We start from the raw sequence: 23,879 nt of genomic DNA, 5'->3' as shown, positions 1-23,879 counted from the left end.
CCATCATGCCAAGCCATTAACTAGAAGTTTTTTTGTTTTTTGTTTGTTTGTTTGTTTTGAGATGGAGTCTCGCTCTGTTGCCCAGGCTGGAGTACAATGGCACGATCTTGGCTCACTGTAACCTCCACCTCCCAGGTTCAAGCAATTCTCTTGCCTCAGCCTCCCGAGTGGCTGGGATTACAGGCATGCGCCACCATACCCAGCTAATTTTTGTATTTTTAGTAGAGAACAGCCTTGGTAAGGCTGATCTCCAACTCCTGACCTCATAATCTGCCTGCCTTGGCCTCGCAAAGTGCTGGAATTACAGGCATGAGCCACTGCACCCAGCCTGAATTTTGTTGTTTTTTTTTGAGACAGGGTCTTGCTCTGTTGCCCAGGCTGGAGTGCAGTGGCACGATCTTGGCTCACTGCAGCCACTATCTCCCAGGTTCAAGTAATTCTCCTGCCTCAGCCTCCTGAGTACCTGGGATTACAGGAATGTGCCATCACACCTGGCTAATTTTTGTATTTTTAGTACAGACAGGGTTTCACCATGTTGGCCAGGCTGGTCTTGAACCCCTGACCTCAAGTGAGCCACCCACCTCAGCCTCCCAAAATGCTGGGATTACAGGCCTGAGCCACCGCGCTTGGCCCATTAACTGGAATTTAATGTTTGTTTAATCTTTTTTTCTTTGAGTAAAACCTACATGCAGTGAAACAAATCTTTAGTGTCCATTAGCTGAATTTTGCTAAATGCCTCTCAACTCAAAAGAGGTATCTGATTTTAATCTTACTCTTTTGAGTTATAGCTTTTGCATTCATTGTTAGCTGTGTATCAAGGTAACTTCTACCTCAGTTTCTCTAGACTTTGTTAGGAGAGTTTTCTAGAGCTCACCAGAACCCTGGCTCGGATGCATTCAGGCAGAACCAAGCGCTAGGTCCTCGCATGAAACCTCGCACTGGAGCCTGGGTGGTGTCCTCTGATCCCATCCTATGTTCCTCTGCTCGGAAAGGACGTAACAAGCTCCAGCCAGACGTCGGGGTGTCCAGGGTGCTCACTCTGCTCCCCGGCAGATGGGCACAGGTGGGCTTTGAGCTGTTTGGGGCCTGGGGTGGAGGCATGGATGGGACCTCAGCATCTCGTTGTGCTCCCTGGGACTTGTGTATCTTCACGTGACACGTGGCCTGTGCTGGGGAGGCCGCCGGCCTGGGGAGGGAGAAGACACCCACCTCCTTTGAGCAAGGCTGACCTGCCGTTAGAAGGCCGGTGCTCATCTTCGAGGGAGCCTCCAACATGGCTTGGGGCAGAGTGGGGTCCCAGCCACCAGACCCACCTCTGTGCGCCTCTTTGGAGCCTCTGGTTAGTGTGTCTCTGGAGCTGTGGTGGGCTTCTCAGGGACTCGTGGATGTGTAAGGGGCACCTGTGGGCCTGAGAAAAGCTGGGAAAGGACTAGAGGAGCTTTGGTCTACGTGGATGTAAACCCGTTCAGCACGGGGCATCGGTATGCGACCTACCTTGGATGATTCATTTCTCTTTAAGCAAAAAATAGCTTCACTGGGGTAGAGGCTTTCTCCGTTATTTCTTGTTCTTTCTGATCTTGATCTTGTTGTGATATTCAGGTTGGGCCTCACTTATCACAGCACAGCCATGCCTGTGCCAGGAGAGGGGAGCTGTGCGCTGAGACGGGCCGGGTTCCTCTCAGCTGCTGCGATCCGTCTCATCCGCGTTGGTGTCACAGCCCCTCTCCCTTAGGGGTGGGAATGGATCTTCCCTGAGTGTAGTGGGAGTAAAAAATGGGAGGTGATTGGCTGAGCACGGTGGCTCACGCCTGTAATCCCAGCACTTTGGGAGGCCGAGGTGGGCGGATCATGAGGTCAGGAGATCGAGACCATCCTGGCCAACATGGTGAAACCCGTCCCTACTAAAAATACAAAAATTAGCTGGGTGTGGTGGCGGGCGCCTGTTATCCCAGCTACCCAGTAGGCTGAGGCAGGAGAATCCCTTGAACCAGGGAGTTGGAGGTTGCAGTGAGCTGAGATTGCACCACTGCACTCCAGCCTGGTGACAGAGTGACACTCCAACTCTGTCTCAAAAAAAAAAAAAAATGGGGGTGATATCTGAGAGAGGTAATTTTGTATTGTAATCAGTTGATCATCTGGCGTGACATTGTTTTTGCCTCATCAAACTTTTGTGTTTGTCATTTTAACAAAACTTAAATTCTTGCAAAACAACATGGACAGATTCTAAAAACATACTTAAAGTTTTATCAACAGTGGCCGTCTGTCCCCTCACACTGAAAACGCTTCGGTTCCTTCTGAGCAGCTTTTCTTGCTGTTTCCTAACCCATCCGTTCTAGACACACTGACTTCCTGTCGTGGGAGATAAAGTGTGGCTCGGTGGATGGCCCCCATGCTTCCTGTCGTGGGAGATGAAGTGTGGCTCCGTAGATTGCCCCCATGCTTCCTGTCGTGGGAGATGAAGTGTGGCTCGGAGGATGGCCCCCATGCTTCCTGTCGTGGGAGATGAAGTGTGGCTCGGAGGATGGCCCCCATGCTTCCTGTCGTGGGAGATGAAGTGTGGCTCGGAGGATGGCCCCCATGCTTCCTGTCATGGGAGATGAAGTGTGGCTCCGTAGATTGCCTGCATGCCTCATGCTACGTTCCCATCTGCGCCGCTCGTGGGCGGTTCTTTTGACTTCATGAATACTATTCACAGCTGAGCTATGTAGTGTACTATAGTTAAATTTCCTTTCTTGCAACTTTCTCTTTTTCTTGGAATTAACAGTTGTGTTACTTTTGGCTACTTGGTGATTTTTCTGTGCACCTGTTACAGATTCACGACCTGAACCAGCGGCTTATTTTTGGCCTCTTGGTGATATTTATATGCACCCATTACAGATTCACGCCTGAACCAGCGGCTCCGTGAATGCTTCTTTGCTCTGGGAAGGGCCCCTGCTGGGAGCCCCCATCCTCTTGCCCAGTCAGACCCTCCCCAGGCCTGCTGTCCAGCTGCCATCCCAGGGCCACCCACCCTTCCTTCCCCTACACAGGGCTCTTGCTGCTGCTTTCTCGGCCGGGGTGTTTTGGTGGAGCCAATCCTCCATTCACTTACTGAGACGGTGCCAGGGAGGTGTATGTTTAGAAACCTTAGAAATCTAGAATTGTCTTTATTCTACACCACCTTTGTCTTTTTGTTGTACTTTTTCTTTTCTTTTTTTTTTTTTTTTGAGATGGAGCCTTGGTCTGTCGCCCAGGCTGGAGTGCAGTGGCGCGATCTCAGCTCACTGCAAGCTCCGCCTCCCGGGTTCACGCCATTCTCCTGCCTCAGCCTCCTGAGTAGCTGGGACTACAGGCATCCACTGCCACGCCCGGCTAATTTTTTGTATTTTTTAGTAGAGACGGGGTTTCACCATGTTAGCCAGGATGGTCTCGATCTCCTGACCTGGTGATCTGCCCACCTTGGCCTCCCAAAGTGGTGGGATTACAGGCGTGAGCCACCGCACCCAGCCTTTTTGTTATACTTTCGAGAAGATTTTTTCAACTTTATTTTCCAAATCTTCCATTGAATTTTTAATTTCTGTCATATTTTTCATTTCAAGAGTTTTTTTTTCTGTTAATTTTTTTTTTTTTTTTTTGAGACGGGGTCTTGCCCTGTCGCCCAGGCTGGAGTGCAATGGCGTGATCTCAGCTCACTGCAACTCCTGCCTCCCATATTCAAACGATTCTCCTGCCTCAGCCTCCCGAGTAGCTGGGATTACAGGCGCCCGCCACCATGCCCAGCTAATTTTTGTATTTTTAGTAGGGACGGGGTTTCACCATGTTGGTCAGGCTGGTCTCAAACTCCTGACCTTGTGATCCGCCTGCCTCGTCCTCCCAAAGTGCTGGGATTACAGGTGTGAGCCACTGCGCCTGGCCCTGAATGTTCTTTTTAAAAAAGTATCTTTGTTCTTATGTTTTAATTTTTAAAAATTATCTTGTTCTTACTTCATGGATAAAGTAAGATGGGTTTTCTTTTGCTCCCTGAGTTGTTTCTGACCTGAGTTTCTCTTCTCTGTTTATTTTGGCTTCTGTCTTTCTGATCAGGGGCTTTTCTGCCTCCAGCAGTCACTTTATGTGTGAATGAAGTTGTTATTGAACACAAGTGTGCAAACCAGCATAGCTGCATCTCACAGAAATAATGTGGAGCCCAAGAGGCCAGCAACAAAAAGCACACACTGTGTAATTTCACTCACCTGAGGCTCAGCTACCAGCTGTACTGACACTTGAGGACAGAGGCTGGCCAGCCAGCTTTCTCTGTAAAAGGCCAGAGTGTAAATATTTCAGCTTTACGGGCCACGTGGTCTCTCTTGCAGCTACTCAATGTGGCCATCTAGTGTTCCAAAAAAAACTTCCTTTACAAAAAACGTGCGGTTGGAGGGACTTGGTGCTGGTGTTTGGCCCTGCTGGGGTTAAGGTCTCATTAGTGGTTGCCTGTTAGAACGTGCGGTTGGAGGGACTTGGTGCTGGTGTTTGGCCCTGCTGGGGTTAAGGTCTCATTAGTGGTTGCCTGTTAGAACGTGCGGTTGGAGGGACTTGGTCCTGGTGTTTGGTCCTGCTGGGGTTAAGGTCTCATTAGTGGTTGCCTGTTAGAACGTGCGGTTGGAGGGACTTGGTGCTGGTGTTTGGCCCTGCTGGGGTTAAGGTCTCATTAGTGGTTGCCTGTTAGAACGTGCGGTTGGAGGGACTTGGTGCTGGTGTTTGGCCCTGCTGGGGTTAAGGTCTCATTAGTGGTTGCCTGTTAGGGTTTTAGGTTGGGTATCGACTCGGGGAGGCCTAAGGTAATCTAGATTACTGGAAATGTTCTACATATTGATTTCGGTGGGAGTTACATGGGTTAACTACAAAACGAAAAGAGCGTGATCCACCTGAAAGCTGCATATGGGCTGCGTGTGCATGGGATCAGGGCTCGCTAACGGGACACTCCCTGCAGGAGGACTGAGCAGGACGCTGGCTCTTTCCTTCATGGTTTGGGAGTCTACAGGTCAGGGTCTGTAGGTCTTTTTTTTAGGGCAGCTTCTCAGAAAGGAATCTGCGTATGTTCTGCTGTGGTGGCACTGGGTTGGAGGAGGGGGAGGAGTCTGGGGGTGCTCCCATCTGGAGTGGACACTGTTGGGGAGGAGTCTGGGAGTGCTCCTGAGTCTGGGAGTGCTCCCATCTGGAATGGACACTGTTGGGGAGGAGCCTGGAAGTGCACCCATCTAGAGTGGACACTCACTGAGAAGCCTGGGAGTGCTCCCGCCTGGAGTGGACAGTGTTGGGGAGGAGCCTGGGAGTGCTCCCATTTGGAGTGGACACTGTTGGGGAGGAGCCTGGGAGTGCCCTCGTCTGGAGTGGACACTCACTGAGGAGTCTAGGAGTGCTCCCGCCTGGAGTGGACACTGTTGGGGAGGAGTCTGGGAGTCCTCCCGTCGGGAGTGGACATTCACTGAGGAGTCTGGGAGTGCTCCCGCCTGGAGTGGACACTGTTGGGGAGGAGTCTGGGGGTGCTCCCGTCTGGAGTGGACACTGTTGTGGAGGATTCTGGGAGTCCTCCCGCCTGGAGTGGACACTGTTGGGGAGGAGTCTGGGGGTGCTCCCATCTGGAGTGGGCACTGTTGTGGAGGATTCTGGGAGTCCTCCCACCTGGAGTGGACACTGTTGGGGAGGATTCTGGGAGTGCTCCTGTCTGGAGTGGACACTCACTGAGGAGTCTGGGAGTGCTCCTGTCTGGAGTGGACACTGTTGGGGAGGAGTCTGGGGGTGCTCCTGTCTGGAGTGGACACTGTTGGGGAGGAGTCTGGGAGTGCCCCCGTCTAGAGTGTACACTGTTGTGGAGGATTCTGGGAGCCCTCCTGCCTGGAGTGGACACTGTTGGGGAGGAGTCTGGGAGTGCTCCCATCTGGAGTGGACACTGTTGGGGAGGAGTCTGGGGGTGCTCCCGCCTGGAGTGGACACTGTGGAGGATTCTGGGAGCCCTCCCGCCTGGAGTGGACACTGTTGGGGAGGAGTCTGGGAGTGCTCCTGTCTGGAGTGGACACTCAGGAGTCTGGGAGTGCTCCCACCTGGAGTGGACACTGTTGGGGAGGAGTCTGGGGGTGCTCCCGCCTGGAGTGGACACTGTTGTGGAGGATTCTGGGAGTCCTCCCACCTGGAGTGGACACTGTTGGGGAGGAGTCTGGGAGTGCTCCTGTCTGGAGTGGACACTGTTGGGAAGGAGTCTGGGGGTGCTCCTGTCTGGAGTGGACACTGTTGGGGAGGAGTCTGGGGGTGCTCCCATCTGGAGTGAACACTGTTGTGGAGGATTCTGGGAGTCCTCCCGCCTGGAGTGTACACTGTTGTGGAGAATTCTGTGAGTCCTCCCGCCTGGAGTGGACACTGTTGGGGAGGAGTCTGGGGGTGCTCCCGTCTGGCGTGGACACTCACTGAGGAGTCTGGGAGTGCTCCCATCTGGAGTGGACACTTGGGGAGGAGTCTGGGGGTGCTCCTGTCTGGGGTGGACACTGTTGTTGAGGATTCTGAGAGTCCTCCCGCCTGGAGTGGACACTGTTGGGGAGGAGTCTGGGAGTACTCCCATCTGGAGTGGACACTGTTGGGGAGGACTCTGGGAGTGCCCCCGTCTAGAGTGTACACTGTTGTGGAGAATTCTGGGAGTCCTCCCGCCTGGAGTGGACACCGATGGGGAGGAGTCTGGGGGTGCTTCCGTCTGGAGTGGACACTCACTGAGGAGTCTGAGAGTGCTCCCATCTGGAGTGGACACTTGGGGAGAAGTCTGGGGGTGCTCCCGTCTGGAGTGGACACTGTTGTTGAGGATTCTGGGAGTGTTCCCGTCTGGAGTGGACACTCACTGAGGAGTCTGGGAGTGCTCCCGTCTGGAGTGGACACTGTTCTTGGGTTCGTAGCCACACCTGATGTCCTTGGGCTCTTACCTGCTTGCTTCACCTTCTCCAGAGAGTTCCTGGTAGTCCTCTGGCCACGGGGAAAAGCCATTTCCAGCCTGTTGAGGTCAGGAAAGTGACTTGGGGTTGGCCTGCCCCTCTTCCCGTCTCACCTGCATGTTAGCCTCGTTCTGGCTCTGCAGTGAGGACCAGTCTTCTCTGTCCGGGTTCTGCACCTCTAAAACCAAATGTCAGCTTTCCTTAGAGGGCTCCACCAGCCATGACCCTGTCACTTGCTTTCATCAGCCGCTAAAATTTCAGTGATATTTTTTATCTACTCTTAGCTTTTGTCTTTATCCTTGGAGGTTTGTATCTTTTTAAGAGAGCAGAGATAAGCATGTATATTCCACAAGGGGACAAAGATAAGCATTTACCTTCAACTTACCTTTCTTTTTTGGAGACAGTCTCACTCGGTCACCCAGGCTGGAGGGCAGTGGCGTGATCTTGGCTCACTGCAACCTCCATTTCCTGGGTTCAAGTGAGTCTTGTGCTTCAGCCTCCCGAGTAGCTGGGACTACAGGTATACACCAGCACACCCGTGTAATATTTGTATTTTTAGTAGAAACAAGGTTTCACCATGTTGGCCAGGCTGGTCTTGAACTCCTGACCTCAAGCGATCTGCCCTCCTGGGCCTCCCAAAGTGCTGGGATTATAGGTGTGAACCACCGTGCCTGGCCCAACCCACCATTTTTAATGGGAGATAGTCTTTATTATTTTAATTTTTATAAAGTTGTTACAAAATACCGCAGATACGCAAAAAAGCGTGATGTTGCTGGGAATGGCGGTTGGCACCTATAGTCCTGGTTGTTCGGGAGAGGAAAGGAGGTTGCTGAGCCTTGTAGTTCTAGGCCAGCCCAGACAACATAGCAGGACCCTGTCCCTAAAACAAGTAGGCATGACACAGCAAACAGGCATCTTAACTCGAACCCAGGTTATATAGTTTTAACCCTGGTTAGCTAGAACACAGGTTAGCTGCACACTGCCGGCTCTGTTCACATTACCCACGTGTGCTCTCATTTCACCCTCTCTTTTCTTCAGAGATAGCTACTTTTCTGAATTTTCTTTGGTACTTATACAATATGTAGTATAATTTTGCTTGACTGTAAATCTCATAAATGGCATCACACCAGGATTCCTCACCTTTCCTAATTTGAGCAACATTATGAACGTGAGATTCATTGGCGTGAGTGGGTGTCGTTCTAGTTCAGTTGTTGACACCACCCTTGATTTCTCCGTGGCTGAGTGACAGCTGGGTTGGGTGTGATTGCTGGCTGCTGCATACAGCACTGTCGAGATCTGAAGATGTGCAAGTGTGGGGAGCCCTCGGGGACCCCTGCCTGCCAGGTGAGCTGCGTGTCCACCTGGACTTCCCAGCATCCAGCCTCTCCCTGTGGTTTTCACAGCTTCCTGATCTGGGGTGAGGTTGTGAAGGCATGGTTTTTTGAAGTAAACAAGTGGATTTGAAATAAAACACACAAAAGCCATTTTTAGCAACAGCTGCTAAGTTGTTATTCCTTTTCCCCACCCGCCCCCAAACACACGCACGTGCTTTTCTCCCTGATTCCAGAGTGGAGATGAGACTTGCCCAGCTGATGCGGTTGGTGGGGGTGTCTCTCCCTTGAGTCTGGAGCAGGCCGTGATTTCAGTTGCTGGACCCCGGCCATTGGGGCTGGCAGATGACTCCTCTCAACCGTTCTGTGCTTGTGTTTCTTGTGGCGTGGTGTAGCTCTCTTAGGGAGGAAGTTGCTCTACATAAAGGTTTTGAAAGGAACGGAACAAAATTCCAAGTGGAAGAAAAAATTGCTGAGTCTCAGAGATCGATTAGCATGTGCCAAGAGCTGAGTATCTGGTGTGCTCGATGTGCGGGGCCCGCAGCAGGCCTGAGTGTCGGCCAGTTGTGCTTTGGAGCCCAGCACCAGGAGATTGGGCACCCTCTAAGTTCCTTGTTTGGGTTCTCGTTTATGTGGCCTCGTGCAGGAAGGTACATTGGAATTCTCCTGAACAGCAGCAGCCGTGAGCCTGGTCTACACAGGTGAGCAGCTGCTGTTCGATTTAGTATCTGTGGTGATGTGTTAGGCATCTTCATTCTGGCTCTCAAAGAAGAAGGAAATTAAGATTTTATTTTTAACTAAAATAAATGGGAGAGTTACAGTTCTGCTGTGGCAAGGTAGTGCCACAACAGCCTGTCCTGCTGATTACAGTGAAAAACTCTGGACAGAATGCAGAAAACAATTCTTGGAGAACTCCGAAAATAAAGCCAGTAGATTGTGGATGGCAGTCAACGCGGAGCCACCACCCACGAGGGTTCTGCTTCCTGCTTTTTCATTTTCTTCTGTTACTCACGGCCTTGCCTTGATGGTAGCCCAGTTATGGAGCAAAAACCCTGATGGAAATCCTCCAAAAGCACCAGAAGAAGGGCCCCCAAGGGCCAGAGAGAGTGTGTGGATCTCAGGGAGGAGAGAGCCAGGGAAGTAGATGCACAGATTTTGTCTGTGAACCTGTACAAGGCTCAGGACAGACCCAGAGCAGCATAACAAAGACTTTGAAACTGTATTAAGATTCATACTTCAAGGCCAGGTGCGGTGGCTCACGCCTGTAATCCCAACACTTTGGGAGGCCGAGGTGGGCAGATCACAAGGTCAAGAGATCAAGACCGTCCTGGCCAACATGGTTAAACCCTGTCTCCACTAAAAATACAAAAAAATTAGCTGGGTGTGGTGGCGCGCACTTCTAGTCTCATCTACTCGGGAGGCTGAGGCCGGAGAATCGCTTGAACCCCGGAGGCAGAGGTTGCAGTGAGCCGAGATCATGCCACTGCACTACAGCCTGGGCAACAGAGCAAGACTGTATCTCAGGAAAAAAAAAATTCAAACTTCAGGCTGGGCGCAGTGGCTCACACCTGTAATCCCAGCACTTTGGGAGGCTGAGGCGGGCAGATCACATGAGGTCAGGAGTTCCACACCAGCCTGGTCAACATGGTGAAACCCCGTCTCTACTAAAAATACAAAAATTTAGCCAAGTGTGGTGGTGTGTGCCTGTAATCCCAGCTACTCAGGGGGCTGAGGCAGGAGAATTGCTTCAACCCAGGAGGCGGAGGTTGCAGTGAGCCGAGATCGCGCCACTACACTCCAGCCTGGGTGGCAGAGTGAAACTCTGTCTCAAAGAAAAACAAAAAACAAAGATTCAAACTTCACCTCGAATCTCAGATTGACTCCTGAGTGGTGCATGTTCAGGGCAGAGCAAAGCATCAGAACCAAGGCTTTGAAAACAGAGAAACTGGAATCCACCATCCACAGATACAGACTTGTGGTCTGAACCCAACCAGCTTAATCGCCTGCTAAAACAAAGAAGGCAACATTCTCCGGAAAATTATATCCTAAACCCAGCCATTATAAATGATCACAGTGGATACAAATGGTCTAAATACAACAACAAGACAGACTGTCAGATTGGATGGAAAGTCCAAGCCCCAACCCTATGGTGTCTGCAGGAAAAAGCCACTTTAAATATCAATACTTAGATGGAAAACAGAAGGTTGGCCTGGGCAAAGTGACGCACACCTGTAATCCCAGCACTGTGGGAGGCTCAGGTGGGAGGATTGCTTGAGCACAGGAGTTTGAGACCAGTCTGGGCAACATAGCAACCCCATCTCTACAAAAAATTTAAAATTAGGTTAGTGTGGTGGTACACACCTGTGCTCCCAGCTACTCAGGAGGCTAAAGTGGGAGGATTGCTTGAGCCTGGGAAGCTGAGGCTGAAGGAAGCTCTGAGTGTGCTGCTGTAGTATAGCTCAGGTGATAGAGTAGCAAGAGTTTCTCAAAAAATAAAAAAGGCCGGGCGCGATGGCTCACACCTGTAATCCCAGCACTTTGGGAGGCCGAGGCGGGCGGATCACGAGGTCAGGAGATCGAGACCATCCTGGCTAACGCGGTGAAACCTCGTCTCTACTAAAAATACAAAAAATTAGCCAGGTGTGGTGGCGGGCTCCTGTAGTCCCAGCTACTGGGGAAGCTGAGGCAGGAGAATGGCGTGAACCCGGGAGGCAGAGTTTGCAGTGAGCCGAGATCGCACCACTGCACTCCAGCCTGGGCAAGAGAGCAAGACTCCATCTCAAAAAAAGGCTGGAAGAAGATATATCATGAAAGCCCCAATTAAAAGAAAACTGTAGTGGCTATATTAGTATCAGACAAAGTCAATGTCAGATGAGATGAAGGAATATTACCAAGGATAAAAAGGGACAACACGGCCGGGCGCGGTGGCTCATGCCTGTAATCCCAGCAATTTGGGAGGCCGAGGCGGGTGCATCACTTGAGGTCAGGAGTTCGAGATCAGCCTGGCCAACATGGTGAAACCCCATCTCTACTAAAAATACAAAAATTATCTGGAAATCACTTGAACCCAGGAGGCAGAGGTTGCAGTGAGCCAAGACTGTGCCATGGCACTCCAGCCTGGGCAATGCTCATATTAGAAAATAAAACAAGTCTCAGATCAGTGACCCAAGCTTCTATCTTAAGAAGCTAGGAAAAGAAAAACAAATGAAACCCAAAGCAAGCAGATGGAAGAAACTAATAAAGAGCAGGAATCCATGAGATTGGAAATGCAAAACAAGAGAGAAAATGAATGAAACCAAAAGCTGGCTCTTGGAAGACGTCAGTAAAATGAAAAATCCTCCAGCCAGACTAGTGTAGGTAGAAAAGAAGAGAAGACACAAACTACACATATTAGACATGAAAGAGTGCACATGTCTACAGACCCTACAGACATAAAAGGACTAATAAGGAAATATTTTGAACAGCTTTATGCCCATAAAATCAGCCACGCAGATTAAATTGACAAATTCCTTGAAAGGCACAAACTACCACAGTTCCCTCAGATATAGATTATCTGAATGGCCTCATATCTACTAAAGAAATCGAATCTGTAGCTAAAATCCTTCCCACCTGGAGAACTCCAGATCTAGATGACTTCACTGGGGAATACTTCCCAACATTTAGGACAATAAGGACAAAATATGCTAATTTTACACAAACTTCTCCAGAAAAGTAGAAGAGGGACTGTTTCCCAGTTTAGTTTTTGAGGGTAGCAATACCCTAATACCTAATCAGACAGACATTACAAGAAAGGAAAATTTCAAACCAGTCACTCATCATTATAAACATACATATCCTCAATGAAATATTAGAGATTTGAGTCCAGCAATATATGGAAAAGGATAATACATCATGATCAGTGGGATTTATTCCAGGAGCAAAGCTGTTTCAACAGTTGAAAATCAGTTGATGTAATGTTCCATATTGACAGACTAAAGAAGAAAAGCCATCTGATTATCTTAATAAATGCAGAAAAAGTATTTGACAAAATTCAGCATCTGTTCACGATAAAAACTCTCAGCAACCAGGAGAAGAGAACTTCCTAAATCGAATAAAGGACATCTGTACTAAAAAAATGAAAGCAAACATCATGCCTGATGGTGAAAGACTGAATATTTTCCCTTGAAGATTGAGAACAAGCCAGAGTATGTGTGTGGGTTTTTTGTTTTGTTTTGTTTTTGTTTTGTGAGTCGGAGTCTTGCTCTGTCGCCCAGGCCGGAGTGCAGTGGCGCAATCTTGGCTCACTGCAACCTCTGCCCCCTCGGGTTCAAGCAGTTCTTCTGCCTCAGCCTCCCAAGTAGCTGGGATTACAGGCACCTGCCACCGCACCCGGCTAATTTTTGTATTTTTAGTAGAGACGGGGTTTCACCATCTTGGCCAGGCTGGTCTTGAACTCCTGACCTCGTGATCTACCTGCCTCGGCCTCCCAAAGTGCTGGGACTACAGGCATGAGTCACCGTGCCTGGCCAAGTGTGTGTTCTTACCACTCCTGTTCAGCATCGTATTGGAGGTCCTCAGAGCAGTAGGGGAAGAGAAAGAAAGAAAAAGCATGCAGATGGGAAAAGAAAAAATAAAAGTCTCGATTCACAAACATGATTATCTAGATTGAAAATCCTGTGGATTCTATAAGACAACTACTAGAACTTAGAGTTTATCAACATACAAAAATAAACTGTATTTCTCTATATTAGCAATGAAGAATTGGGAATTGAAATTTAAAAGTAACAGCAATTATAATAGCATCCAAAACTGCAAACTTGGGAGTTCCCAGGTCACTCACACTTCTGACCAACTGGTTACAAGTTCAGGGATTCCTGTGACCCCCTCAGATTCAATATTCTAGAACAACTCACATTTGTACTACAAAGGATGAAAATCGGCCAGGCGTGGTGGCTCACGCCTGTAATCCCAGCACTTTGGGAGGCTGAGGCGGGTGGATCATGAGGTCAGGAGATTGAGACCATCCTGGCTAACACGGTGAAACCCCATCTCTACTAAAAATACAAAACATTAACCTGGCATGGTGGTGGGCGCCTGTAGTCCCAGCTACTTGGGAGGCTGAGGCAGGAGAATGGCGTGAACCCGGGAGGCAGAGCTTGTAGTGAGCTGAGATCGCGCCATTGCACTCCAAAGCGAGACTCTGTCTTAAAAAAAAAAGGATGAAAATCAGGATCAGTCAAAACAGTCAAGAGACCCACAGAGTGAGGTCTGGCATGGTCCAGCCATGAGGCTCCCGTGTCCTTGAGCTATGCCATCCTCCTTGTGGGCGGCAAGCCACCCAGGCAAGAGACCGAGGGCACGAGGTGTTCCAGTATAATAAAGAAAATATACAGAATAAGAATAGTTATACTGGAACTAGAATATAGATATGATGATATATGAATATTAATCATTAGTTTGTAGCATTACTCTTTGTTCCAATATTATAATAATCTCTGTTCTACAATTATAACCTGGGAAAAACCAGGCCATACAGAGATAGGAGCTGAAGGGACACGGTGAGAAGCGACCAAAGACAAGTGTGAGCCTTCTGTTATGCCCAGACAGGGCCACTAGAGGGCTCCTTGGTCTAGTGGTAACGCCAGTGCCTGGGAAGACGCCCGTTACTTAGCAGACCGGGAAAGGGAGTCTCCGTTTCCCCGGGGGAGTCAGAGAAGACTCTGCTCCACCACCTCCTGTGGAAGGCCTGACATCAGTCAAGCCCGCCCGCAGCCATCCGGAGGCCTAAACGTCTCCCTGTGATGCTGTGCTTCAGCGGTCACGCTCCTGGTCCACTTTCGTGTTCCGCCCTGTACACCTGGCTGTGCCTTCTAGATAGCAGTAGCAGAATTAGCGAAAGTATTAAAGTCTTTGATCTCTCCGAGAAACACATAGAAGAAATAATGACATAAGCTGCCCCCATTCTCTCTCCGCCTCGGCTACCAAATAGGGAAGGGCCCCCTGTCCGGTGGACACGTGACTCGCGTGACCTTACCTGTCACTGGAGACGACTCACACTTCTTACCCTGCTCCCTTGCCTTGTATCCAATAAATAACAGTGCAGCCAGGCATTCGGGGCCACTACCGGTCTCCATGCCTTGGTGGTAGTGGTCCCCTGGGTCCAGCTGTCTTTTCTTCTATCTCTTTGTCTTGTGTCTTTATTTCTACGATCTCTCATCTCCTCACATGAAGAGAAAAACCCACAGGCCCAGTAGGGCTGGACCCTATACCTCCTGGCACACTGATGTGTGTTGCCACCCAGGGACGTTTGCCTGAACTTTGGCTGTGTGATCCAACTCGATCTCTAGCTTCCTCCCCTCCTTGCAGGTGGGAGGTTGGGCTGACACCCCTGGATCTAGTCACATGCTTGGTCTTCCCTGCATGGCCAGCTCCCTCCTGAAACTTCTGGGTTGGGCCTTGCCACCAGGAGTCACCTGCTAGCATAAACCCAAGTGAATCGCACCGTGAATAAAAAGACACTTCCAGGAGCTTCTAAGATCTTGAGGGCTTTCTCGTGGGAACTGAAGACAAGACCAGCTAAATTCTTTATTATGCGACATGGTGGCACCAACTGCTGGTGAAGACAGGCATCCACGGAAACTCATTCCACGGGGCATCCAAGGAAACTCATTCCACGGGGCATCCACGGAAACTCATTCCACGGGGCATCCACGGAAACTCATTCACCGCTGGTGAGAATGCAAAGCACGGCAGCCACTGTAGGAGACAGTTTGGTAGTTTCTTATAAATGTGAGGATACATATTCCGTACAACCTACAAATCCCATCCCTAGGTATTTAGCAAGAGGGATGAGAACTGTGTCCACGCAAACACTGGGAGATGCGTATTTATCAAGTAGCTTTGTTTAGAATTGTCCCCAGTGGAAACAACACAACTATCCTTCAACTGCTGAATGGACGGAGACCCTGTGAGGCCTTCACGAGGAGACACTGCAAGGCCTCCATGAGGCAGCCAGCACTCAGGAGCCAAGGCACAGGCCTCTGGCAGACGCGCCACCGTGGGGGAATCTCGACTGCTGAATGGACGGAGACCCTGCGAAGCCTCCACGAGACAGCCAGCACTCGGGAGTCGAGGCAGCCAGCACTCGGGAGTCAAGGCAGAGACCTCTGTCAGACACGCCACCGTGGGGGAATCTCGAGTGTGTCACCCCGCTGAGGGAAGCCTCCACACTCTGTGCCTCCATTTATGTGACATTTTGACAAAGGCACAACCACTGGGACAGAAGACAGGGGAGCCTTGCCAGGACCCAGTGGTGGGAAGAAAGGAGGATGCGAAAAGGCTGCCAGGGGCGTTGGAGGTTGGGATTGTTCTGTTTCTGTGGTGGGGGTGAAAATGCTAGAGGTGTGCACCAAAAAGGGTGAATGTGCCTCTGCATGCAGGTGACGGCGTGATGTAAACAGAAGGCTTTTCTCTCTAGAGCCAACCAATTTCCAGAATAATCTGGGCCAGGCGCGGTGGCTCACGCCTGTAATCCCAGCACTTTGGGAGGCCGAGGCGGGCGGATCACAAGGTCAGGAGATCGAGACCCTCCTGGCTAACACAGTGAAACCCTGTCTCTACTAAAAATTCAAAAAACAAATTAGCCGGGCGTGGTGGCGGGCGCTTGTAGCCCCAGCTACTCGAGAGGCTGAGGCAGGAGAATGGTGTGAACCCGGGAGACGGAGCTTGCAGTGAGCCAAGATCACGCCGTTGCACTCCAGCCTGGACGACAGAACGAGACTCTGTCTCAAAAAAAAAAAAAAAAATCTGTCTCTGCAGGCAGGTGAAGGCATGGTGTAAACAACAGCCTTTCCTCTCTAGAGCCAACAAGTTTCCAGAAGAATCTGCCTGCATGCAGATGACAGCGTGATTTAAAAACAGCCTTTTGTCTCTAGAGCCCACCGATTTCCAGGAGATGGAAACCACATCACTCACTGGGGCTTTTCCTGGGCTCTTTCCTTGGCCGTGTGGAGCTCTGCTGGCCACATCCACGCGGTGAGCCTCTGTGGCTCCTCACCTGGGCCTCGTGCGACCCGGCAGTGCGCGCTCCCTGTCCTAGGCGGTGACCCCACTGTGGCGGTGGGCATTTGATGGTGGTGGCTCCTGACCCTCTCGGTGGCCTTTTTAGGAAGCCCGCTCGGGTTGGTGTCTGGCACGCCCTTTGGCGAGGGCTACCGACACTGATGTCGGATGTAGAGTAGGACGCTGGTGAGCTGGTCCGTGAGCCTCAGTGGCAGGTGGGAGCGGTTGGAGCTCCCCGTGGTGAGTGCTCAGGTCTGGTGGGGTGGCTGCCTGCGGGCCTCCCCCTCACCCACATTTCATCGTCAGCCAGTCCTTCGCCGCACATGTCTTGGACAATCAAAAAACATGTGCAGCTGGTGCCAAAAGCAGCACTTTGCACAGCCCAGCCTGGGAGGGAGAATGGAGTCGTGTGACTGGGCAGCAGGCGGGGCCTCCTCCAGGGCTTCCAGGAGCCTTGGCATTCCCTGAGGGGTTGGCCAGGCTCACAGAGCGGGGACTGATGGAGCTGTTGTTACAGGGCCATGCTGCACCTTACAAAACGGTCTCCGTCCGCGCGGCCATCCCGTCCACCATCCTCCGGCTTCCAGCTGCGGCTTTTCACGGAGTTTTTGAGAAATATCCGGAAACTCTGGTGAGGGTGGTGCAGGTGGGTCACTTTTTCAGATAACTCTTCTAGCTGCTGTGTGTCACCCTGGGGGGGCCTGGGCACTGGTTTGGGATTTGAGTGGGTTTATTGCCCACTTACTTTCTCAGTTCTGAGCTTTACAGCCATGAAGGTGATTTCAGAGGAATAGAGAAATCAACTTCATTGGCGGGACTTACCACTGGTGATGTGGGATTCTGAGTGGGTTCGGGAAGAACGAAGGTTATATTTTAAAAATTTGTAGGCCGGGCACAGTGGCTCACACCTGTAATCCCAGCACTTTGGGAGGCCAAGGAGGGTGGATCACAAAGTCAGGAGATCGAGACCATCCTGGCTAACACGGTGAAACCCCGTCTCTACTAAAAATACAAAAAATTAGCCAGGTGTGGTGGCGTGCACCTGTAGTCCCAGCTACTCGGCAGGCTGAGGCAGGAGAATGGTGTGAACCTGGGAGGTGGAGCTTGCAGTGAGCCGAGATCGTGCCACTGCACTCCAGCCTGGGCGGCATAGCGAGACACCATCTCAAAAAAAAAAAAATTGTAATATATATCTTAAAATAAAAATGAATGTTCACAATCTCAAAGAGGTCTTAAGATCCCTCACTACCCCCAAAGAGATTTTTACATTTTTATTAAACTTCTCACTTTGGAGTAACTTTAGATTTATAGAAAACTTGCAAAAACAATGCAGTCTTCACGTGCCCCTCGTCCCATTCCCCGTGATGTGAACGTCTTACTTGACCGTGGTGAGGTGTCAAGTCTGCGGGGTTTTTCACCCTGAGAGGGTTCGGTCTGTGGCATCTGCAGGGTTTGGGGCACGGTTCTCAGTGCTCTGTGTGGTGCTGCCGGGGGCCCGCCCTGTGCCCCAGGCCGGTGGTCACCGCACGGCTGGCGTGTTCTTGCAGATCATCATGGTGCGGCTGCAGAGGGTGACCTTTCTGGCTCTGCACAACTACCTCGGCCTGACCACAGAGCTCTTCAACCCTGTAAGTGAAAACCACCTCACAAAGCCCCATGCTGCTCCATGCAGCTGGCATCGGGACAGCTACTGGTTGGCACGGCAGGCGCCCAGTGCCTGGTGGGGCAGTGCCAGCAACAGCTGTGGTCTTCCCAGTTGCTGGTCATTAGGACTTTGGGAGGGGCTGGTTGCGCTGTGTTTATTCTCCTACCTTAAAGCACCTGCTAGTCAATTTGGAGGCTTGATTCTCCTGGGGCCTTGTGTTCCAAAATCTCTGATCCGTTGGACTTGGGAAAGGTGGAATTCCTTCTCCGATGCTGGAGTTGTCCCTCTGGAGGCCCACACGGTTGTGAGCAGCCGCCTGGTGCCTCTGCAGCTCCCATTCAGGACTCTGTGATGAGTCTTCCTTTGGTCACCTGTGTTCTGTAGGACATCGGCAGCCACACACACGCTCCTTCCCTTTCTGGCCCTGCAGGCTGCACACTGAGCTGACGGCCCTGTCCAGGAGAGGCTGCCCCTCCCCATGCCCATCCCATGGGGTCCCTACAGCCATGTCAAGCAGAGGCTGCCCCTCCCCATGCCCGTCCCATGGGGTCCCTATGGCCGCATCCAGCAGAGGCTGCCCCTCCCCATGCCCGTCCCGTGGGGTCCCTACGGCCACGTCCAGCGGACGCTGCCCATGCCCGTCCCATGGGGTCCCTGTTGCCAGCACTCCCTGTGTGTTGCCCTTGACAGCTCCTCCTATCTGAACTGGGTGGGGCGGAGCTGACCCCGAACTGTGACCCGTTTGGAGGATACAGCGCATTGTCAAGGGCACAAGGCTGTCAACCCTGGCTCTCCCTCCTCCCAGCGGTGTGACCCTGGGAGGCACTTGGCCGGGACGTGGGACGGTCCCCACCTAGCTGAGCTCTCGTGGGAAGTGAGTGAGACCAGGGTTTTGTGCCCTGCTCCATCCCCACTGCCCAAAACAGTAGCCTGATATGCGGAGGGCTCTATTTAGTCACGGGGCAAGTGGAGCTCGGTTAGTAAAGGCCCAGCATGCATTAGTCTTTAGTATGTGCATTTCCGTTGGAAATCATAATTTTGATGACATTTTAGGGCTTGTCGTCTTCAGTTGTTGACATTAAGGAAATATCTTTTTGTTTTCTACATTATCTTTTGTTTTAATGAAGAGTATTAAGGTTCTGACAATTTGGGGCAGTATGTTGACTTGATCAAGTGTTTGAGGCAGGGCCTAGGGTAAAAGCAGGCTGAGCTTGGTTGCCTTAAACAGACCAGTCCTTTTCTTGAATAACTGGATTTCTGGGTTGATGATCGGCCTCTTCCCATTACCTGAAATGCAGCTTAAACTTTGCCTTGAGGGGCCCACACCTGTCACATCTTCGAGGGGCCCACACCTGTCAGTGGGTGTGGGGTGTTCCTGGGGTGGCACTGAACTTCCTTCTTGTGTCCCAGGAGAGCCAGGCCATCCCTCTCGTGTCTGTAGCCAGCGTGGCTGCCGGGAAGGCCAAGAAGCAGGTGTTCTATGGCGAAGAAGAGCGGCTTAAAAAGCCACCGCGGCTCCAGGAGTCCTGTGACTCAGGTACTGTCCTGCACCAAGGAGGGCAGTGTCCAGCCCCAGAGTCCGGGGGATCCTGCTCCCACTGCCTCAGGTCACCCCAGGTCATCTTGCACATGCCCGAGGCCACCTCACACATCCCTGGGTCACCTCACACGGCCCAGGTCACCCTACCAGTCCCACAAGTCACCTCACATGCCCCCCAGGTCTACTGACACGCACCCCGGGTCACCTCACATGGCCCAGGTCACCTCACCTGCCCCCCAGTTCTCATCAGATGGCCCCCCAGGTCTCCTCACGTGTCACCATCTCCTCACATGCGGGCTGAATGTCCTCAGACCTCCCCAGGTCTCCTCAGGTGTGCCCGTCTCCTCACATGTGGGCTGGATGTCCTCAAACCTCCAAAGGTCTCCTTACGTGTGCCCGTCTCCTCACATGAGGCCCGGATGTCCTCAGACAGGCCCAGGACCCTTCACCCTCCATTCTTCAGTTGTTCCCAGAATTCTCCCTGCGTGCTTCGCCTGGGCCAGGTGCCTGGTGGGGAGTGGGCCTTCCCCGATGGGCTCTCACGTGCTGTTCTGAGTGCTAACTGGGGGGCCTGAATCTGAGGAGGAAGTGGTCGGGTGTGGCATGCACCGCATGAGTCACCCCACGACGATCTGTGTGATGGAGTTAACAGCCACCCTACAGATGAGGTGCGCGCTTGGTTATTTATAGCCCATCATGTTCCCAAAAGAGTTGAAGTGACTAAAAAAAGTATGTGAAATTAAATGAAGCAATGCTGATGAGAGTGAGGAGAGAATGGAGTGAGCAGAGTGGAGTGAGTGAGTGGGGGATGGAGTGGACAGAGTGGAGTGAGTGAGGGATGGAGTGGACAGAGTGGAGTGAGTGAGTGAGGGATGGAGTGGACAGAGTGGAGTGAGTGAGTGGGGGATGGAGTGGACAGAGTGGAGTGAGTGAGTGGGGGATGGAGTGGACAGAGTGGAGTGAGTGAGTGGGGGATGGAGTGGACAGAGTGGAGTGAGTGAGTGGGGGATGGAGTGGACAGAGTGGAGTGAGTGAGTGGGGGATGGAGTGGACAGAGTGGAGTGAGTGAGTGGGGGATGGAGTGGACAGAGTGGAGTGAGTGAGTGTGGGATGGAGTGGACAGAGTGGAGTGAGTGAGTGGGGGATGGAGTGGACAGAGTGGAGTGAGTGAGTGTGGGATGGAGTGGACAGAGTGGAGTGAGTGAGTGTGGGATGGAGTGGACAGAGTGGAGTGAGTGAGTGGGGGATGGAGTGGACAGAGTGGAGTGAGTGAGTGGGGGATGGAGTGGACAGAGTGGAGTGAGTGAGTGGGGGATGGAGTGGACAGAGTGGAGTGAGTGAGTGGGGGATGGAGTGGACAGAGTGGAGTGAGTGAGTGGGGGATGGAGTGGACAGAGTGGAGTGAGTGAGTGGGGGATGGAGTGGACAGAGTGGAGTGAGTGAGTGGGGGATGGAGTGGACAGAGTGGAGTGAGTGAGTGGGGGATGGAGTGGACAGAGTGGAGTGAGTGAGTGGGGGATGGAGTGGACAGAGTGGAGTGAGTGAGTGTGGGATGGAGTGGACAGAGTGGAGTGAGTGAGTGGGGATGGAGTGGATAGAGTGGAGTGAGTGAGTGGGGGATAGAGTGGAGTGAGTGAGTGGGGGATGGAGTGGACAGAGTGGAGTGAGTGAGTGTGGGATGGAGTGGACAGAGTGGAGTGAGTGAGTGGGGATGGAGTGGACAGAGTGGAGTGAGTGAGTGGGGGATGGAGTGGACAGAGTGGAGTGAGTGAGTGGGGGATAGAGTGGAGTGAGTGAGTGTGGGATGGAGTGGACAGAGTGGAGTGAGTGAGTGGGGATGGAGTGGACAGAGTGGAGTGAGTGAGTGGGGGATGGAGTGGACAGAGTGGAGTGAGTGAGTGGGGGATGGAGTGGACAGAGTGGAGTGAGTGAGTGGGGGATGGAGTGGACAGAGTGGAGTGAGTGAGTGGGGGATGGAGTGGACAGAGTGGAGTGAGTGAGTGGGGGATGGAGTGGACAGAGTGGAATGAGTGAGTGGGGGATGGAGTGGACAGAGTGGAGTGAGTGAGTGGGGGATGGAGTGGACAGAGTGGAGTGAGTGAGTGTGGGATGGAGTGGACAGAGTGGAGTGAGTGAGTGTGGGATGGAGTGGACAGAGTGGAGTGAGTGAGTGGGGGATGGAGTGGATAGAGTGGAGTGAGTGAGTGGGGGATGGAATGGATAGAGTGGAGTGAGTGAGTGGGGGATGGAGTGGACAGAGTGGAGTGAGTGAGTGGGGATGGAGTGGACAGAGTGGAGTGAGTGAGTGGGGGATGGAGTGAGTAGAGTGGAGTGAGTGAGTGGGGGATGGAATGGATAGAGTGGAGTGAGTGAGTGGGGGATGGAGTGGACAGAGTGGAGTGAGTGAGTGGGGATGGAGTGGACAGAGTGGAGTGAGTGAGTGGGGATGGAGTGGACAGAGTGGAGTGAGTGAGTGTGGGATGGAGTGGACAGAGTGGAGTGAGTGAGTTTGGGATGGAGTGAGTAGAGTGGAAGTGAGTGAGTGTGGGATGGAGTGGACAGAGTGGAGTGAGTGAGTGGGGGATGGAGTGAGTAGAGTGGAGTGAGTGAGTGGGGGATGGAATGGATAGAGTGGAGTGAGTGAGTGGGGGATGGAGTGGACAGAGTGGAGTGAGTGACGGGGGATGGAGTGAGTAGAGTGGAAGTGAGTGAGTGGGGGATGGAGTGGACAGAGTGGAGTGAGTGAGTGGGGGATGGAGTGGACAGAGTGGAATGAGTGAGTGGGGGATGGAGTGGACAGAGTGGAGTGAGTGAGTGGGGGATGGAGTGGACAGAGTGGAGTGAGTGAGTGTGGGATGGAGTGGACAGAGTGGAGTGAGTGAGTGTGGGATGGAGTGGACAGAGTGGAGTGAGTGAGTGGGGGATGGAGTGGATAGAGTGGAGTGAGTGAGTGGGGGATGGAATGGATAGAGTGGAGTGAGTGAGTGGGGGATGGAGTGGACAGAGTGGAGTGAGTGAGTGGGGATGGAGTGGACAGAGTGGAGTGAGTGAGTGGGGGATGGAGTGAGTAGAGTGGAGTGAGTGAGTGGGGGATGGAATGGATAGAGTGGAGTGAGTGAGTGGGGGATGGAGTGGACAGAGTGGAGTGAGTGAGTGGGGATGGAGTGGACAGAGTGGAGTGAGTGAGTGGGGATGGAGTGGACAGAGTGGAGTGAGTGAGTGTGGGATGGAGTGGACAGAGTGGAGTGAGTGAGTTGGGGATGGAGTGAGTAGAGTGGAAGTGAGTGAGTGTGGGATGGAGTGGACAGAGTGGAGTGAGTGAGTGGGGGATGGAGTGAGTAGAGTGGAGTGAGTGAGTGGGGGATGGAATGGATAGAGTGGAGTGAGTGAGTGGGGGATGGAGTGGACAGAGTGGAGTGAGTGAGTGGGGGATGGAGTGAGTAGAGTGGAGTGAGTGAGTGGGGGATGGAATGGATAGAGTGGAGTGAGTGAGTGGGGGATGGAGTGGACAGAGTGGAGTGAGTGACGGGGGATGGAGTGAGTAGAGTGGAAGTGAGTGGGTGGGGGATGGAGTGGACAGAGTGGAGTGAGTGAGTGGGGGATGGAGTGAGTAGAGTGGAAGTGAGTGAGTGTGGGATGGAGTGGACAGAGTGGAGTGAGTGAGTGGGGGATGGAGTGAGTAGAGTGGAGTGAGTGAGTGGGGGATGGAATGGATAGAGTGGAGTGAGTGAGTGTGGGATGGAGTGGACAGAGTGGAGTGAGTGAGTGGGGGATGGAGTGAGTAGAGTGGAGTGAGTGAGTGGGGGATGGAATGGATAGAGTGGAGTGAGTGAGTGTGGGATGGAGTGGACAGAGTGGAGTGAGTGAGTGGGGGATGGAGTGAGTAGAGTGGAGTGAGTGAGTGGGGGATGGAATGGATAGAGTGGAGTGAGTGAGTGGGGGATGGAGTGGACAGAGTGGAGTGAGTGACGGGGGATGGAGTGAGTAGAGTGGAAGTGAGTGGGTGGGGGATGGAGTGGACAGAGTGGAGTGAGTGAGTGGGGGATGGAGTGAGTAGAGTGGAAGTGAGTGGGTGGGGGATGGAGTGGACAGAGTGGAGTGAGTGAGTGGGGGATGGAGTGGACAGAGCGGCGTGAGTGACGGGGGATGGAGTGGACAAGGTGGAGTGAGTGACAGAGGGATGGAGTGAGCAGAGTGGTGTTACTCCTGCACTCATGTGTGCTTGCAAGACCCCATGAGGATCACAGCCACCTTTAAACGCGGCTCTGGCTGATGTGCTTTTTCCCAGAAATGCATTTTATTTTTATTATAATAATAATAATAATAATTATTATTATTATTATTATTATAATAATAATTATTATTATTATTATTTTTATTATAATAATAAT

General features: G+C 52.0%; 1 protein-coding gene across 5 annotated transcripts in view; it reads left to right on the top strand.

Moving 5' to 3' along the window:
• PNPLA7 (patatin like domain 7, lysophospholipase) overlaps window positions 1–23,879 on the top strand; it is a 95,178-nt gene that overhangs the window by 11,951 nt on the left and 59,348 nt on the right. For all 5 annotated transcript variants that reach the window (XR_008668308.2, XM_055350261.2, XM_063696909.1 and 2 more), the window contains 3 exons: window positions 16,821–16,949; window positions 17,851–17,931; window positions 19,359–19,485. Coding sequence is in view for 4 of the 5 variants with exons in the window: in XM_055350261.2 (XP_055206236.2) it covers window positions 16,821–16,949; window positions 17,851–17,931; window positions 19,359–19,485 (337 nt within the window). In the remaining variant the exon portion in view is untranslated. The remainder of the gene's footprint in view (window positions 1–16,820; window positions 16,950–17,850; window positions 17,932–19,358; window positions 19,486–23,879) is intronic.

This window comes from Gorilla gorilla, chromosome 13 (assembly GCF_029281585.2).
Source record: "Gorilla gorilla gorilla isolate KB3781 chromosome 13, NHGRI_mGorGor1-v2.1_pri, whole genome shotgun sequence".
Lineage (NCBI taxonomy): Eukaryota > Metazoa > Chordata > Mammalia > Primates > Hominidae > Gorilla > Gorilla gorilla.
The sequence above is the reverse complement of the archived record's forward strand: the minus strand, read 5'-3'. Positions and strand labels throughout refer to the sequence as shown.